We start from the raw sequence: 16,190 nt of genomic DNA, 5'->3' as shown, positions 1-16,190 counted from the left end.
AATGCTGTACATATTAATAAAAGTTCAGGAGACCCTGGACCCCGTGCTTGCTGACACTGGCAGGGTCCTGACGGGAGATGGGCTGCTTGAGCCTCGCTCACTCTTGGCTACTTAAGAAAGCAAGCTGCCTGCAGGGGACCTCAGAAAGATGCTTTAGGGAGTCCTGGCCAACCCCATCAAGTATGAAAAGTTTCTTTCCACCTCCTAGAAACCCTGTGCCATTTCCCTATGGTAGCAGCCTTAAAGCTGCTTCTGCCCCATCTGCAGCAACCACAACGTCTCAGGCATCTCCATCCCTGGTGCCCCTCAGACACCTCGCTGGCTCCCGTGCCCTCAGCCCTGAAGCTTGGGTGGATCTTCCCAACCTCAGCACCTTCCCTGCAGGTGCCAAGTAAGGTGGGAAAAGGAGGCAAGAGAAGGCTGAGAGGCATATGACTTTTCTAGCCGAAGGATGTTGGCAGTGAAGGGCTCTGGAATAGGATGCTGCCCATCTCTGCAGAGCAGGCAGGGCACAGGCAGCCCCCCAGGGAGGCAGGTGGGGGAACAGTAGCCCTGCCTAGGCACGAAGCTGCAGAGGACATGGGAGCAGGAAGCTTTCTAGCTGCGTATACAGAATAAATATGAAGGAGGAGACGAGAGAGGACACTTGGAACAATCTGTGCTTTTACCACCCAGCTGCCTGGGAAACAGGATCAGGATAAGCGTGTTTGTGAATCCGCAGATACAACACTTATCTCCTGTGGTCTCCTCCGCATCTGCCAGCCCCACTGTAAGAATAAGAGCTGTACAAACTGGCAGAAACACCTCTCCCTAGAGATGGAGGGCTGACTGCAAACAGCATCTTCTGCTCCGTGGCACCTCGTCCACCTCTGGGCTGCTCACCCCGCACCAACCAGGGTGGGATCTGGGGCTCTGCCCAAGCCCCCCCTGAGCTCCCCGGGGACCCTCCAAGGTGCTGAAGGCAACTGGGTGGGAATCCAGGTCTGCAGGAGCTACAGAGTGACAGGGAGAGGGTCAGTCACGGCTGTCCTGGGCTGTCACCCAGAACTCTAACCCTGGCACCGAGCTGTGCGCTGAGCACAGCACCTTCCCCAGCCCGCAGAGGAAGATGATGGCTCTTCCACTGGGACTAGGTTAGTAGGTCACCAAAGCCCCTCCCTCCCTTAGCCCCACTCTGCTTGAGGTCACCTTTGGGATATTCCTCCAGTCTGGGCTTTTCATCGCCACAAGTTTCCTTTCTGTTTGTAATTATGCATCCTCATACCTATTAATTATGGCAGGCAAGTAGCTCAAGCACAAAATTTGTAAAAGAAAGCACCCCCTCCCCTCTGCATCCATCCCCGGCTCGGCATGGAGCCGGCTCTCCAGCCAGCTGTCACGCTGCAGCAAGCAGCTCTCCAGGGACAGAGAGCTTTGGTAGCCAACACACAAACACAGGAGGTGTCCCTGCTTGGTGGCACTGCAGGGGGGACAAAGATGCCAGGGACAGTGAGCTGGGGAACCGGCGAGCTCTGCAGCCAGCGCCAGCCAGCAAAACCAACAGGCAGACGGCAGGAGCAGCGATGCCAGCGCGGAGGTCTTGCAGGGATGAATAGGCAAATGGAGCAACTACTGGGCAAAACTTTATTACAGATCTCCCTGCTCCAGGAGCAGAGGACTTGCAATTGGGATGTCACACCAATGGATCAGAGCAGGGGGGAAACTGAAGCCCATCTGGGTGCAACTCTGTCCACAGTAGTCAGCAATGACCCAGAAAAAAGCCAGCTTGTGCTAATCACAACTCCCTGGGCTGTGCTGAAGAGTCGGTCTGGACTCCCAGGGGAGCTTACAAAACTAGCACTCACTCTGTGTTTGCAGGGCTTTTACAAAGGATCAGTTCTGCTATTGCTGACATTGATTTGTCTGGCTTGGGCAGCAGAGAACCAATAATTATGGTGAGTTTTAATCAATCCCCCATCAATTCAGCTGCAGTTCAATTTGCGATCTGCCTTGGCAGTGACACAGGATGGGGGGCTGTGTCAGAAAATGATTAGAAAATCCATAAGCAACTCAGTCAATAAACCTGTCTGGGCGATCACGGGTGACATCCCTTCCTGACGGGAGGAAAGCTGGCGAGACATGGTGCCCCAGCAGCTCCTGGCCAACCACACCTCTGCACACCCCTCGTCCGGATACAGGATGGATCCTTTTATCCAAGGAAGCAAAGGGATCCTCTATAAACTGTTAGCCAGCAATTCAAAAGAAAAAGCTGGTTTTGGTTTGCTGTGTTAGACCTGCACTGCTTCGGAACCAGCCTCAAACTCCTGGACCATCCATCACCCATGGATCTGACAAGCAAAAATATCTCAAAACTTGGGAAGAGGGTCTGGTGCTTAACCCATGCCACCGAAAGGAAAAGGGAGGTAGGGGGAGACTCCAGCTCATGGTCTGCTCTGAAAAGCCACGGAGAAGCTGTTACCATACAAATGTAATTCCACTGCCTTGCAAATCCACTCCACCTACACAGCAGTGAATTGGTTTCTCTGTGACAACGGCCAGCCCTGAAAATTGCTCTTGGGATTGGAAAAGAAAACGTAAGTTTCTTGTCTTCTTGTGCATTAGAACTGATAATACAGATTGTGCAGGCTAAATGTGACCCACAGCTACAACGCCCCGACCCTGCTGTTACCATTCAGTTTGCGAAGCAGGCACTGCTGGCATCTCGGCGGGGTTTGGCTGATAGCACCATCAGCCACCAGCATGTCCCCCTCCAGCCGTGCCAGGCAGAGCACCCAGGACTGTATTTTTTGTGACTGCAGTCAGCAAATGTACTCCAAGCATGCACAGGGAATGGATATGCTGAATAAGAAAGTGCTATTTTTATCTGGGGTTTTTTTTTTTTTTGGTTTTTGGGGTTTTTTTTGAGAAACAGTCTTTTTTCCCTTTTAAATGACATCTCTGAGATGACATGAAGTGGCAGAGCTGGCAGGACCTGCTGCCACACCGGGGAGACCACCAATGCCAGCCTTGCTGATGTTCCAGGCAGTGGTTTGGAATGAAATGGGACGCCCGCACACACCGCCGGCACAGCATGTGGCATGGCATGGCCTCCAGGACACAGCACAGCTCCTCTGCCCACCACCACAGTCCCCAGCACAGCCTGAGAAAACCCAACGGAGGGAGGATCATCTTCAAGGGGAAAGCAAGCAACATCCACCAAAACCTGCACAAGATCGGGTCTTCGGAAAATAAGCACCTGGATGAGCCCCTGTTCATGTTAGGAAAAAAAAAAGGGGCCTTTGCTCACTTTCTCATTTACAAAGCTCATTAGCAGTGAGACTGGTGAAGGGGGTACTGGAAATAAAATCAGAGCCTCATTACTGACACAGATCCCCCCAGACAAGGGGATGGATACCAGCTCTCCATCTGAACTGCCTACTAGGGTTGCTCAGCTCAGCTCCTCTCTTCCGTTATTAATTTTAATAAAAAAAGAATACTTAATAAAGTGTTTCTGGAGAGAGTAAACTGCCCTTTTTATTATTACATTCTGTTTTCTCAACAGCAGCCTTTTTGTCAGAGACTTCTCCCACACCAAGGTGTCAGAGGTGATGCTCTGAGTGCAGACGAGCCCAGCTCCTCAAAACTGCACAGGGAAGCTGCCACCAACCCCTGGCTCCCAGCTCCATTCCAGGTACCATGCACGCACGTCTGGATGCATCCAGAGGCAAGATCCAGGACCCTGGCCCAGCGCAGCTTCCCCAGGCTGCATCCCCAGCACCTGAGGCTGCAAGAAAGGCCGGTGGCTCAGGGCTGCAGAGGCCCCGAGCGAGATGCCCAAAGCCCTAATGACCCCCTTTATTTAGAGGCATCCTCACTCCTCACCGAGGAACCTCTTCAGGGTGAGACAAAAAGATAACCTGAGGCACTGCTGAGGTACAAGCAATTGCCAGCATTTTAATGAGCTCCGAACTATGCACTGGCATGTATTTTATTTGCTTGTTAAAGCTCAGAAATGATAAAAACACAGTAAACTCCTCTGTGTCTGTATTTATATATATATTCAGACAACTCTGGCTTATTCTGCCTTCGCTTTCTTGGTCCAGAAGGCCCTTGGTGAGCAGCGCTGCTCCGCAGCAGCAGGACCAGAGCCTGGCTGTACACAGCCCAGTCTCCACAGCTGAGATTTATTCCTCCTTTCCTAATATTTTGGCAAAACGGGCAAAAAAGCTGGCTGCTGAAGCACCCATTGGCTCCAGGCAGTCTCTCTCCAGGGCCACCCCTGCCCCTCCTCGGGGCAGCGATGTCCTCGCCGCCACCCCAGCTGCGGCAGACCCATCCCCGACACCCACTGCAGGGGAGCATCATCCCCAGGGGGAAACATTACAACTGTTTTCTGAAATAACAGTCATTATCTTCCCACTCCTTTTGCCCCTCCCTGCTTTCCCCCTGCTTCCTTTTTCCTTTCAAGATCATTAATCATTATTTTAGCCTCAGAAAATCAAACCCATCTGTCTTCCAGGCTCCTGTGCACACACTGCGATAGCTCACACTCCTTGGCTCGGTTGCCCCATGACAGGGGGGGGCTGGGGGCTCCATGGAGAAGACCGAAGCTCTGGGCAACGAGGCGGCATCTCCTCAACTACAGGCACCACACAGCTCTCGCAGGGACTGTCTTGGGCAAGTCACTATGTGTATGTTCACATATCAATTCAAAGTGGGATGGACTTGTTTCAACCAGCTGGTGGGATGCTATGCACACTGATACAAGTGTTCAGAGCTCCTGGAGCAAGGAAATCAAGCTAGTGGAAACCCTACAGCTGCTTTCCTTCCAGGAGTCACCAATAGCCCATTTTGGGATGCACTGGTATCTCCTGCCCATCTGAGAGTTTCCCTTCCTAGCTACAGCAGAGGCTGGCACATCCAAAACCCTTCGGGAGAACAGAAATTCAGCTCCCACCCCACCTGACATGCAGGGTAGAACCCAGCCACAACACTACACGCCAAATCCTTCAAACCAAACGGCTCAACCCAGCTGTGACCACAGCACACAAAGCATCCCAGTCTATGGGAGCACAGAGCGGCAAGGGCTGGCACCCGCCAAGCCCTCCAAGGAACACCACTGAAAAAGCCAACGGTGGAGAGAATGGGGCTTTTATCACCCAGACAACTACCTCTCAGCACAGGCAGAGACCTGAAGCTCACCCTGGTGCTTCCTGAGCTATTCCACTTGCTTTTAACTTTGGCCAGTGCTTGCAGACATGATGCAAACGCCTTTTGCAGCCCTGAAAGCAAAGGCAGGCAGGCAGGGGGCTCCCCACCTGCCCCTCCGCTCCCTGCCACGGCCAGCTACTGACCCCAGGGCCTTTTGCCATCCTTTGCTTCTCTCTCTGTCTCAAATCCCATTTTCATCACAGGTAGTTACCTGGCTTAACGAGATAAATCCAAAACCACAGGCTCCTTGGGAGGGGGGCTTGCTGTTGAGGTTCAGGGGGCTTCTGCTTCCAATCAGAATGTGCATAAGGAGTCATCTTCTGCTTCAAGGAGCCAGCTAAACTTTAAAGGGATTAGAAGATAATAGTTTCCTCCCCATCTCCCGCTTTCGCACGTGCATCTCTAACATAATTAGGTAGGTGCCTCATAAGGCAGGGACGAATGAGTTTTTATCTTTCAATGAACAACTGTCTGTCAGAAAAATGCAGACTTGATGAAGCTTAAGTGCTTTGTGGGATTCCATCAATTACATCTCAAAATTCATTGGGAAATTAGGAGAGCATTTAATTTTGAGAAAGTTGAGATGTTTTGGTTTCCGTCACCTACATGTATTTTTATTTCAGGCTGTACACTGGGATAACGCAATATATAACAAAGCTCCAGATGATAATGTTGAAATTAAACATTTCACCTTCCTTCATAGAAAGGAGATGTTTTGAACAAAATTATTTTGGAATTTTCACATATGTGGGGATTTCTGCACAGCACTTTGGTTTGGGGTGAAATTCCCAAACACCCACTTTCCTCCCCAAGAATATCTTTTCTCAGCATCATCCTCTTCCTTTGGAAGTACCTCTCCAGTCCCCATGGTCCCTGAGCCACCCCTGGGTGTCTGGAAGGAGAACACTGAAGCGGTGGCCACTGCCCTGCTCCTTTCGTTCTAATCCCATTTCTCCTCAAAACAGTTACATTATTAAATTAAGATGTTTCTCTGCCCTGCTTTGCAGCAGCTAAGGAACATCCCATCATTTTGATGTGGAAGAGGGGAAAACAGAAGGATTATTTCCAGACAGGCTGCCCTAAGGCTAATATACCTGTGTGGACCATGCCAAATTTCTCTTCCTTCTCTGTCTAAAAAGGCTGAGACCAACACCACGCCAGTGTCACCATGGGCCACAGCTTCATTAAGAGACACTCTGGTAGAAGCTCTCCCTTCTGCATACTGCTGAGCCAGAGAAACCCCCTCTCCTGCCTGATGCACTGACCCCACAACCATGGAAAGGAACCACTCCCATTGTCCTCGAAGGCAAACAATACTTTTTTCTCTTGCTCAAATTAGAAAGACATCTGCACTAGAGGAGCCTGAGCCCGTAAGCAAGGAGATGGTGACCATCAGCAGGATCTCATGGCTGCGCAGAGCAGCAGCACCCACTGCCTGGGCTTGGTGGGCTCTCCTACCTCTTGCCAACACCTCTTCCAAGGTGGAACAGGTCCTGGAGCACAGCCATGCTGTGAGCCCTTCCACATCCCCCTGCAACATCTTTGGCTTCTGTGGCACAAGTCACTGTCTTCTGACTCAAAAGATGAACTCACCAACACCTGCAGGCATCACAGATGTTGCAGAACCATCAGACCACACCACCTGCACCCACCTGCTGCCATGAAGCTGCTCAAGCAGCAGGGAAACAAGTGGTCTAATTCTGCCACTACGTTAGCATGGGGCCTGAGCTGCCTTCCTCCCAAGCAGCTGGGCAGCTCGTGCCCTCCCGCTTCTCCAGGAGCCCCCCCCCCCAGAGATAAGGCCCCATCCTCAGAGGCATCACAGGGCTCACCTTCACTGCGCACCTGTACCTGCTGCTGCCTCCTGCTGTGGCAATGCCAAGGATGCTCAAGATGCCCTGGAGGGGAACTGACCACCTCCCTACCCAGCTCACATGCTGAGACCAAAGCTCATTTTCCTTAGGGGGAAAAAAACCCACCACCTCATCCCTTTTACTCCTCTGCAGCTGCAATCCTGTCTTGCTGGAGCTCACAAACAGGCACAGCCATAGGGCAGCAAAAGAAGGCAACCCTCCTTCTCCCCAGGCAGATAAGAGGACTGGCATCAGCGAGCAAAGCCAAGCTGAGAGACAGGTGGGGAAACCTGAATTTAAGCCACATTACAGGTGTTTCCTTCAGTCCCTCAGGGCTAATTCACAGGTTTTCATTTCAAATTATAAATCACCAACACATGAGGGTCAAGCACTTTTCTCTCCTTCAGCATCCTCCCTCTGGGCTGAGCAGCTACTGCCGTGCTGGTAGGAGGGATCAGTGACATATATTCCTTTGCTGGCAATATTCTGCCTTATTCCTCCAGCACAGTTTCTCCTGGTTTGCTGTGATCCCTGCAAGATGGTATGAAATGCACGCTGAACTCTACGTGCAGAGCTAGCCCACCAGATTTACACAAGCTTGCTGGGATTTTATTTTCTTGGGAAATGCCTGTGGCTTCCCCAGAGCTGACAGCAATTCTAGGGTGTCACAGGGAAAAGCAATGTGGACACAGGTTTTCTAGAGCTTGGGGATTGTTTTGTTATGGTGCAAGGTAGGGCTCAAAGACAAGGCTCCAGTTTGCAATCCCAAGGTCTTGGCAAGGTTGCAGCTCCTACTTAAAGCTACCCAAATGAAAAAAGGCCTCCGATAAGAAAAGAACTGCAGAAAACCTTTATGCACGAATGCCATCTGCTGGGTACACGTCAAAATAACAGAAAAGCCATGAGACTGCGGGGGGAAGGGGTCCCGTGGGAAGTGTGGGATGGAAGCTGGGTAGATGTCACCCCTCTGTGGGGGGACCCCTCTGCAGAGCCTTTGAGGTCTTCCAGGTGACACCTGGCATGCAGGATTTTAAGTCAAGCGACGTTCTCTTTTCTCCCTCGCCAGCCCAAAGGGACTGTCCTCAGAGAGGCTCCGCCACAAGCTACACACAAACCCGCTCTCCATGTTTTAACCATGTCCGTTTAATGCCAAACAATTAGGTAATGGCAGAGCCCATGCCGCTAAAAAGCCCAAAGACAAATGCATCCCCAGTCCTCGCAGAATTACTGGAAGCTGTATTAAGGGCATGAAGGAACTGGTAACAGATGATGATTATATATAAAAGGAATAAGAAATCTTTGAGATTTGTGCTGTTCCCTGGTTGAGCTGCTAGGCTCCAGCTCTGCTGTGTATTAATTGCTTACAAGCCGGCATGTATATTTTATGCTCGGTACCTGCCTAGAACATTTGTTAGATTTAGCCTTGATTGATGAACCACTGATTATATACTTCTGTGGTCCTCAGCAAATTAATAAACTGTTGACTGGTAAAGATTAACAACATGTCATGATTTGTGAAACAGTGTCCAGAGTAAAGCTGAAGCAAACCTAGTGCTAAAATTAGTACGTGAATGCTCCCTGAACTATATAAAAAGGGGATAGCTTAATTAAATTACATCCCGATATTGCCCATAGCACTTACCAAATTGGCAAATTGAGTTCACAGCAGTTCAGCTTTAAAACTAACTGACATCCCTGCAAATTTGCAGCAAATGGTCCCATCCCTACTCACACTGGAAGCCCAGCTCTCACCCAGCAGACTCCGGGAGCAGAGACGGGATGAGGAGGGGACATACTGTCCAGTGCAGGGACCAGGACAGAAGGTACCTTAAGGTCACGGGCCAGGACTGCGGCAAGCTCTGACACTCAGCTCCCATCGCCTGCAACCCCACTCAGTGCCATGAGCATGACCTGGGGCTGAGGGCAGCGCTGCCTGCCCACCCATTGGCTTTTCCCCAAGCAACGGCCATGGGCCACAGTCAGAAACAGGGGACAGTGTCCTCCAGACCTCTGCTCACACCCCTGCCACTGCCAAAGACCTACAAGCAGGTGATGTGTGTACAACATTACATGGAGCTGGGAGGGATGGTGCACTGTGACTCTGGCGTCAGCCCAGTGGGAAGCAGGAGAGACATGAACCCCAGATGGGATGTAGCAGCCATCTCCAACCTCCCCCCAGGGAGCTCATCTCCGCTGTCCTCAAGCTGCAGCTGGGACTGAGGAGCCGGGGGGCTTCACCCCACAACTGGGAGCTGTGGAGAGAGGCAGAGCCACCTCATGCTCCTGCAGTAGGGAGAAAAAGGGGTGAGGAGCAGAAGGAGAGATGGGCACCTCTACAGCTGTCTCCTGTCCCCATGGGATTCATGGCCTCGGGGAGCCTGGTGTGACACAGGAGGACAGGGGGTCCCATGTGTCACCTTTCACCCATGGTTCTCAGGGAGCGAATGGACCCCAGAAGAACAGCTCCTGCTGCTTCTCCTTTCTCTCCCCGCTGCCTGCTGTACACAGTTTGTTCTCTTTGCATAAAGCCTCACTTAGGCATTACAGAGGCAGGAGGGTATTTTCCCCCAGTGACACAGTTTTCAATTTCTGCCTCTCTGCGCGCCAGCATGGCCAGTGCTAGACCTGTAATTTATTGGCAATTTCTATCTTAATATATCCTGACTTTTAGAAAGAGGCATCCCTTCTCAGCGGCATGGGGCAGAGTCCCAATTGCTTCTGACAGTGTCTGGGATGCACGTTGGCATTCAGGGCAAAATAACACCCCAAAAAAGAGGGACCCCCCCAAAAAAAAAGACTAGAAAGGCAGATGCTCCCTGGGAAAGGGAACAAAAAAACCCCACAAAAAGCAACAATGGGAAAAGAAAGGAGGGAAGGGAGAGGAGCAGCAAGGGGGAGATGGCACCAGGCGCTGCTGGTGACACATCAGGCTGTTGTGTTAAATGGCCTTAACAAGCAACTGGAGAGGGGGATAATGAAAACGCCACCCCCGGGACAGCACCGCTCTAGCCTGACCTTTCCTGGCTGCCGTGTCTAAACATCTTCAATAAATAAAGAGACACTTAAATCCTGCCTCTGCTGAGGTGGGAGGGCTGGGGCGGGGGGGTCTCTGCCTGTGGCAAGAGGGAGGGGAAGGGGCAGAGGGGTTGCAGGGGGCTTTGCAGCAGCAGGCATGTGTTCACTGTGGGCCCCCTCAGGGGTCACCACCTGCTGCTGGGCAGGCAGGGGCTCCTACCACAGACAGACGAGAAGGGTTGCTCCCAGGCTTCCCCCGCTTTCCCAAGGCTCTGCCCCTGTGTCTCTGTGTGTTGTACCAGACTCGCACAAGCTGCTGCACGCAGGGAAATGGGGACTTTGCTGTTGAGGTGAGATGGGTTAGAGGTGGGAGAGGTGCTGAGCTCTGCTGCTCCCACCTGCAACAGCAGCGAAACCCCTCTGTGCATCAATAGCTGGGAACAATACAGAGCCTCTGCCCAAAGCTAACGGTCTAGGGTCTAACAGGTCTTGTGGAGGGGGGAGCAGGGAACTGCAAAACCTGGGACGCAGTAGATTGTTTGGCTAGATGTGAGCACGTGCAGAAACAAATCAGAATTCTGAGGGTGTCAGAGGGGGAGAGGATGGGGAGATGCTTCATCTTTCTCCCATGCTGGCAAGCAGAAGGCAGGAGAAAAAGCGAGACTGTTTTCACCCTGTGCTTTCTTGACAAGCAGGGAAATGACCATCAGCCTTAAGCATTTTTCTTTTGCTCATCTCAGCCCCCAGACTGCTTCCCTCAGGTCCTTAAGGCAGATGTGATTTGCTGTGAAGGGCCCAGGGGTGAAGGGGGAGTCCACCACCAGCACACACATCCCCTTGGCCACATCCCCAGGGAGGCAGCAGCCGACGTCCCCCTCCGGCTTACCCCCGCCCTGCCCCCGACCAGACGCCAGCCCCAGGGGCCAGCAGCCACGGTACCTACCACGCAGCCTGTCGAGTCCACCTTGCGATCCGAAACGCACTTGAAGTTGCGGGTACAGCCACCGTTGTTGCGTGAGCAGTCTCGCACTGGCCCAAAGGAGGAGAGCAAGTCATTGATGGTTTCAAAGTAGGTGGACAGCATCGCTTCTTCCCTTGGAGAGAAAAGGCACCGTTAGGGCCAGCAGGGAGCAGGCAGCACGTGGCATGGGCAGGGCAATCCATGAAGAGAGCTGCCCTGGCAAAATCACAGCGTTTTAATTAGCAAACCTGAGTCAAAGGAAGCTCCCCAAGAAAAGTAAGGCTTTGTGATTATCCTATATATAATAAATCTGCTGCATAACTGACATCCTTGATGGAAATCAACCAGTTAAGGGGTTTCAAAGATACTATCTACCATTTTCAAGCCAACTACCAACTAAGAGATACTTTATTAGTAGCCTGGAGTTGTGTGTGAATCCAACCCTATACTAGACAACAGTGAATCCACAATGAAACTCGTCCTGAACGTTTCACAGCTGGGCCAAGCCTCCCTGAGCACCCACACCTCATTCATCACCGGGGGACGCTGCCAAAGCTGGAAACTTGGCTTCGCGCTTGCTGGGCTATGGATGTGGGGGCTCACCCCTGCTTGGGCCCAGGGGACAGGGGGACCCGGAGCAAGGGACACAGGGGTGGGTGCAGGCACAGCTCTCTGCTGCACTGCTCCAGCCCGTGACAGCTCTGCAAAGCTCCGGGCACGGCTGCGCTGTGACACCCCTCTCTTACGCAAGCAAGAACCATAAATACCAACAAATTCAATGGCCGTGTAAAGCCTTGGGAAGCTCCCAGCCCTGCCTCTCCGAGCTGCGCACACAGCAGATTTTGTCTGTGACAAAGTATTCAGGCACTTCGCTTTCTGCTGGGTTCCTGCAAAGGGAACACAGATGCTTGTCAAGAGCTTAAAGCATCTCCAAGGTATTTTTCATCTTCAAAGCACATTTTATATAGTAACCAATACCTGCAACCTGTCTTGGGTAACAGATCCTGTCACCCACTTACCAACAGGGGAGAGACAAAGTGATTTACCCAAGGTCACAGAACAAGTCACTGATGGCAGCGGACTTGACCTCCACAGGCTATTTATTAGATCTTTATACACAGGGGTCTGCAAATAAACACTGACCCCTCTGACCTTAAAACATCCCCCGAGGCAATGCTGGGAGTCACAGGGTCATTTATTCCCCTTTAGCATCTTCCCTGCTCTCCCACCAGGACCTAAAAAGCCACACAATGAATGAATGCCCAGTTCGAGCCTCCCTTTTTTGGGTTGGTGGTTTTTTGGGGGGGTTGTTTGGGGTTTTTTTGGGTTTTAATTTGAAAACCGTGTGCTTGGCAACGAAAGGATGGTGGAGGAATATTCAGCAGCCCTTGAAGACCACAGCACTGCTGTCTGGAAGCAGCACTGCATTATCTATCAGCAGAGGGCCCCTGCGCACACACATGCAGTCACACGCACAGAGCCCTGCCAACACCAAACGCTCGAAAAAAATCATGAGTCAGGCATAAAAAAAAATAAAAAATGAGATTGGCATAAAAATGATGAGATTTTAAAAATAAATCAATCACTGGGTGATTTTTTCCCCCCCCCTCCCCTAAATTTGCCTTCTGCTTTCTGAGCCTTTAGGGTGTAATGGAGCTTCTCTCTGCAAACTTGAGGGCTAGAAACTACCCAGAGACCAAACCCAAGAAATAAAGCCCTGTGCAGTAGGGCCAGTTTTCCAGGCAATTGCAGGATTCCAGAAGCTGGGACTTTCAACAAGAAAAACACCATAAAACCAGCAAGACTGATAAGTCGGCACATCCCTGCTCAGACAGAGGTGCAGGGCAGCTTCTCTGCTACCGTGGGTCAGGGCAGACGAGTTACCCCAGCACCAGGGTCACTCCATGCCCACCCCAGCATCTCCAGCTGCATCAATGCCCCACGTAGCAAATTCATGTCTGTGCTGCCCATTTTCACCCCCAATTAATGCTTCCCAATTAACTTTTCCCTCTTGGTGATCATGCTTCAAATATTCCCCCCTTTCTTGGCCCATCTCCTAGATTTTCCAGCATATTTGGAGCTGAATCTCCCTCTGTCCTTTCTTGGTCATGTTTCAAATATCAGTAGAGACCCTTTTCTATTAGCACTCTGTTCCCACCAGAATTTGCAGCTCCTCTGAAGTGAGGGAGTGTGAAAGGCAGAATATATTAGATCAGGGCACTTATTTCTGCTGGAGAGATGCGGGGAGGGAAAGGGCATATTATTTACTAACCAAAAACACTGTTTAATAATGTAGGGATAATTATTTATAAAAAAAAAAAAAAAAAGCAACAAACCATGATAACTCCTCCACCACCCACCCAGAAAGCTCAGCCCCATCTGCTCCTCTTGAAGGGTTTCTCATCGTAGGTGGACTGCAAGGAGAACCGTGCCTCTGTCCTCCCTCCTGGGTTTTCCATTTGGCCACCAAACAACCAGAAGCTCCTGCAGCTCCCACGTCACTGGAGGGAGAAGGCGAGGAGCTACAGCTGCCTTGGGTGGTACAAAGGAGACCCTGGGGCTGTATCCTCGGCCGGGGTAGCTCCAGAGAGCCAGAGTCCTGCCGGGAGAAGCCAGCTTGTTATGCTTTTTACTAAAATCTGGAAGCCCAAACTGATCTGCCCTTGGGAGGACAGAGGATGGGAACAGGAACCTGGCTCTCCAAAATAGTGCCTGCATAATGGATGACCCAAAACAAAGCAGGGGCAGGGGCTGATGAGCTGGAATGAGTCATTAAGCTTATTAAAATATTAACCCTGCTGGAAGATGGGGCAGCACAGCCGGAGGGAAGCATTCAAATGTCACCTGCGAGAGGAGCGGGGTGATGGTGCTGCCTGCAGACAGAGGGATGCTGCTCGGCCGGATCGTGTCTGCGTCGGCCACCGTTAGATTAGAGCAGCATCACTCCCATGTGTGCCCTGACAGGGGGATGTCAGCAGATGAGAGGGCTCACGTGATGCTCGGAGTGAGCTGGGATCAAACTTGCTTTTGTTTTTCTCCAGAGGGGCCGGTGGAGGCAGGCTCAGTGCAGGTAGGTGCTGCCAGCCTCAGCAGCTCCTTTTAGTTTTGGGGGGTGAAGAGCAATAATTCATTACTTGCCTCCCGCAGCGACAATGGGACAGACAACACATGGCACGGAGCAGATGACTTTTCACCCACACAGCTCCAGCGGTGACCGCTGCCCATCCCTCCCTGCCCCTGTATGGGACTGCAGCCCCCAGATCCCAGTGCCAGCCCTGGAGAAAAGGCAGTGCCGACAAGGCAGGGGACACCTGAGGAGCGATGGCAGTGTCTGGCCACCACTGCACGGTGCCCACTGGGTCAGCTGTCCCTCCTCACTGCCCGGACATGCCAGATTAGAAGAGCCCTGATGGATGAATCACTTTCCCTGCCGTAAAGAGCTGCCTGTAAAAGAACAGCTTTTTTCTCTTGTTCTCCATCTATCTGTATTGAATTTCACTGAGTAACCCCCAGATCTATTCTGACAAGGCAGGATGGAGGAGATGGGCTCTGCAGTTTGTGCCATGCCCAGAGCACACCTGAGAGCTGGGGGAAGCTGCTGGTGGCCCTGGCCAGACCCAGGCACCAGGGAGCAGGCAGGGCTCAGCACCCGGCATACTGGGAGGATGGGGCAATTCCCCACCACCCTGAAGCAGATGCCATGTCCTGTTGTCCTGTCAAAAAGGGTATTTTGGAGGAAGTGACCTAATTTCTGGTGCCAGATTCTCTCTGCAAGCACATGCATGTCTATGAACACACACATGCTCGCTCTTTAACTCTCCAGACCTCCTAAAGACACACACAGATGCCCAAATGATACACTTATAAATGAAAGGCACTCCCCTCCCTACCAGGGCTCATTGATTATGTACCCAGCACCAGTAAACCCACTTTTCTAACAATTCCTTCAGCATGGTGCCCAGCAGCAGGGCTCCCTACCTGGCTTTGCACAGCTCCTGTGGTACAGACCATGCCACCCATCCTCAACCTCAGCCCCGTGGCACCTCCCATCACTCACACTCGCTTCAATTCCCTTGAAAATACTTTTCTCCATCCTCCCCCTTTGTTGCAGGCCCTCATTAATGAGGCAGATTCAGTGACAAATATTGCTGGGGGTTATTTATTCATGAAATACCAACACCATGCAATTCTCAAAGCCTCCAAAGCACTCTTCTCAGAATAAGCTCCCGAGCTTTGCAGCAGCTCTTCTCTGTAGCTCATTCTGGAAGGGGATTAGCAGGTGTTATCCAACTCAGCTGCCCCTTTTTATTGCCTACTAATGGTTAAAGACTTTGGTGTCTTACAAAGTTAACCATCGCTGGGAAAAAAAAAGAAAGAAAAAGATGCAAGCTGGGGACTAAGCCAGTGCTGCTTTACTATGTGCTCCCTCAACTGCTTGGAGAAGGACTGGGGGGAGATTTGGGGTCCATGAGCTTCTAAAGAGGGCCCACTAGCAGCAAAAGGCATGATGCTGTGTCACCTGCAGCTTCACCCCAAAGGAGGGACCAGTACAGAGCAGGGACCCAAGGCCACCTGGCGCAGCCCAGCCAGGGTGCCTCGTGTCCAGCAGCTGGCACTGCTTCCTACTTCCACTAGCAAGACCCCACTCAACAAGGAACTTCAGGGCTGATGCACTTGCAAACCAGGACAGAGAAATTTCCACCCAGATTCTGCATTTTTCAGCCTGACAGCTGCTTGCCTGAGAAATTTTGACCAGCTAGTCAAAAGGGCTGGTCTCCTTACTGTCGGGAGCCCACCAGAGAGGTGTCTCCCTGCGCAGACTTTGCTCCCTTTTGCCATTATTTGCTCCCCAGCAAATGCTCTCTCTGAGCTCTCACCTTTTCCACTCCTGTGTTCCTCTGCTCCTTTTCTCTTCTCCCTCTTATCTCTTTTTCTCCAGTAAACCCCTACCTTCCTCTGCTAATCTGGATAGCACTGAAATCATTAGTGATGTTGCCAAACTTCCTCGAATTTCAGAGTAAATGGTTCAAAGATATTAATGGGATCGGTGGAAGTGGGACCTGCACGAGCCTTTTTGCTGTGCAAATGGTTCTACCTCTGTTTTGCCTGAAGCCACATGGGTTGGAAACTTCTTTACCAGCCATGAATTGCAAATGCTGGGTGGAACAGCG

General features: G+C 51.5%; 1 protein-coding gene across 1 annotated transcript in view; it reads right to left on the bottom strand.

The window, feature by feature from the left end:
* Positions 1 to 16,190, bottom strand: part of ASTN2 (astrotactin 2) — a 354,170-nt gene that overhangs the window by 151,273 nt on the left and 186,707 nt on the right. The window contains exon 11 of the mRNA XM_055802618.1: positions 11,002 to 11,152. Within this exon, the coding sequence (XP_055658593.1) occupies positions 11,002 to 11,152 (151 nt within the window). The remainder of the gene's footprint in view (positions 1 to 11,001; positions 11,153 to 16,190) is intronic.

Source organism: Falco peregrinus, chromosome 1 (assembly GCF_023634155.1).
Source record: "Falco peregrinus isolate bFalPer1 chromosome 1, bFalPer1.pri, whole genome shotgun sequence".
NCBI classification, from domain to species: domain Eukaryota; kingdom Metazoa; phylum Chordata; class Aves; order Falconiformes; family Falconidae; genus Falco; species Falco peregrinus.
The sequence above is the reverse complement of the archived record's forward strand: the minus strand, read 5'-3'. Positions and strand labels throughout refer to the sequence as shown.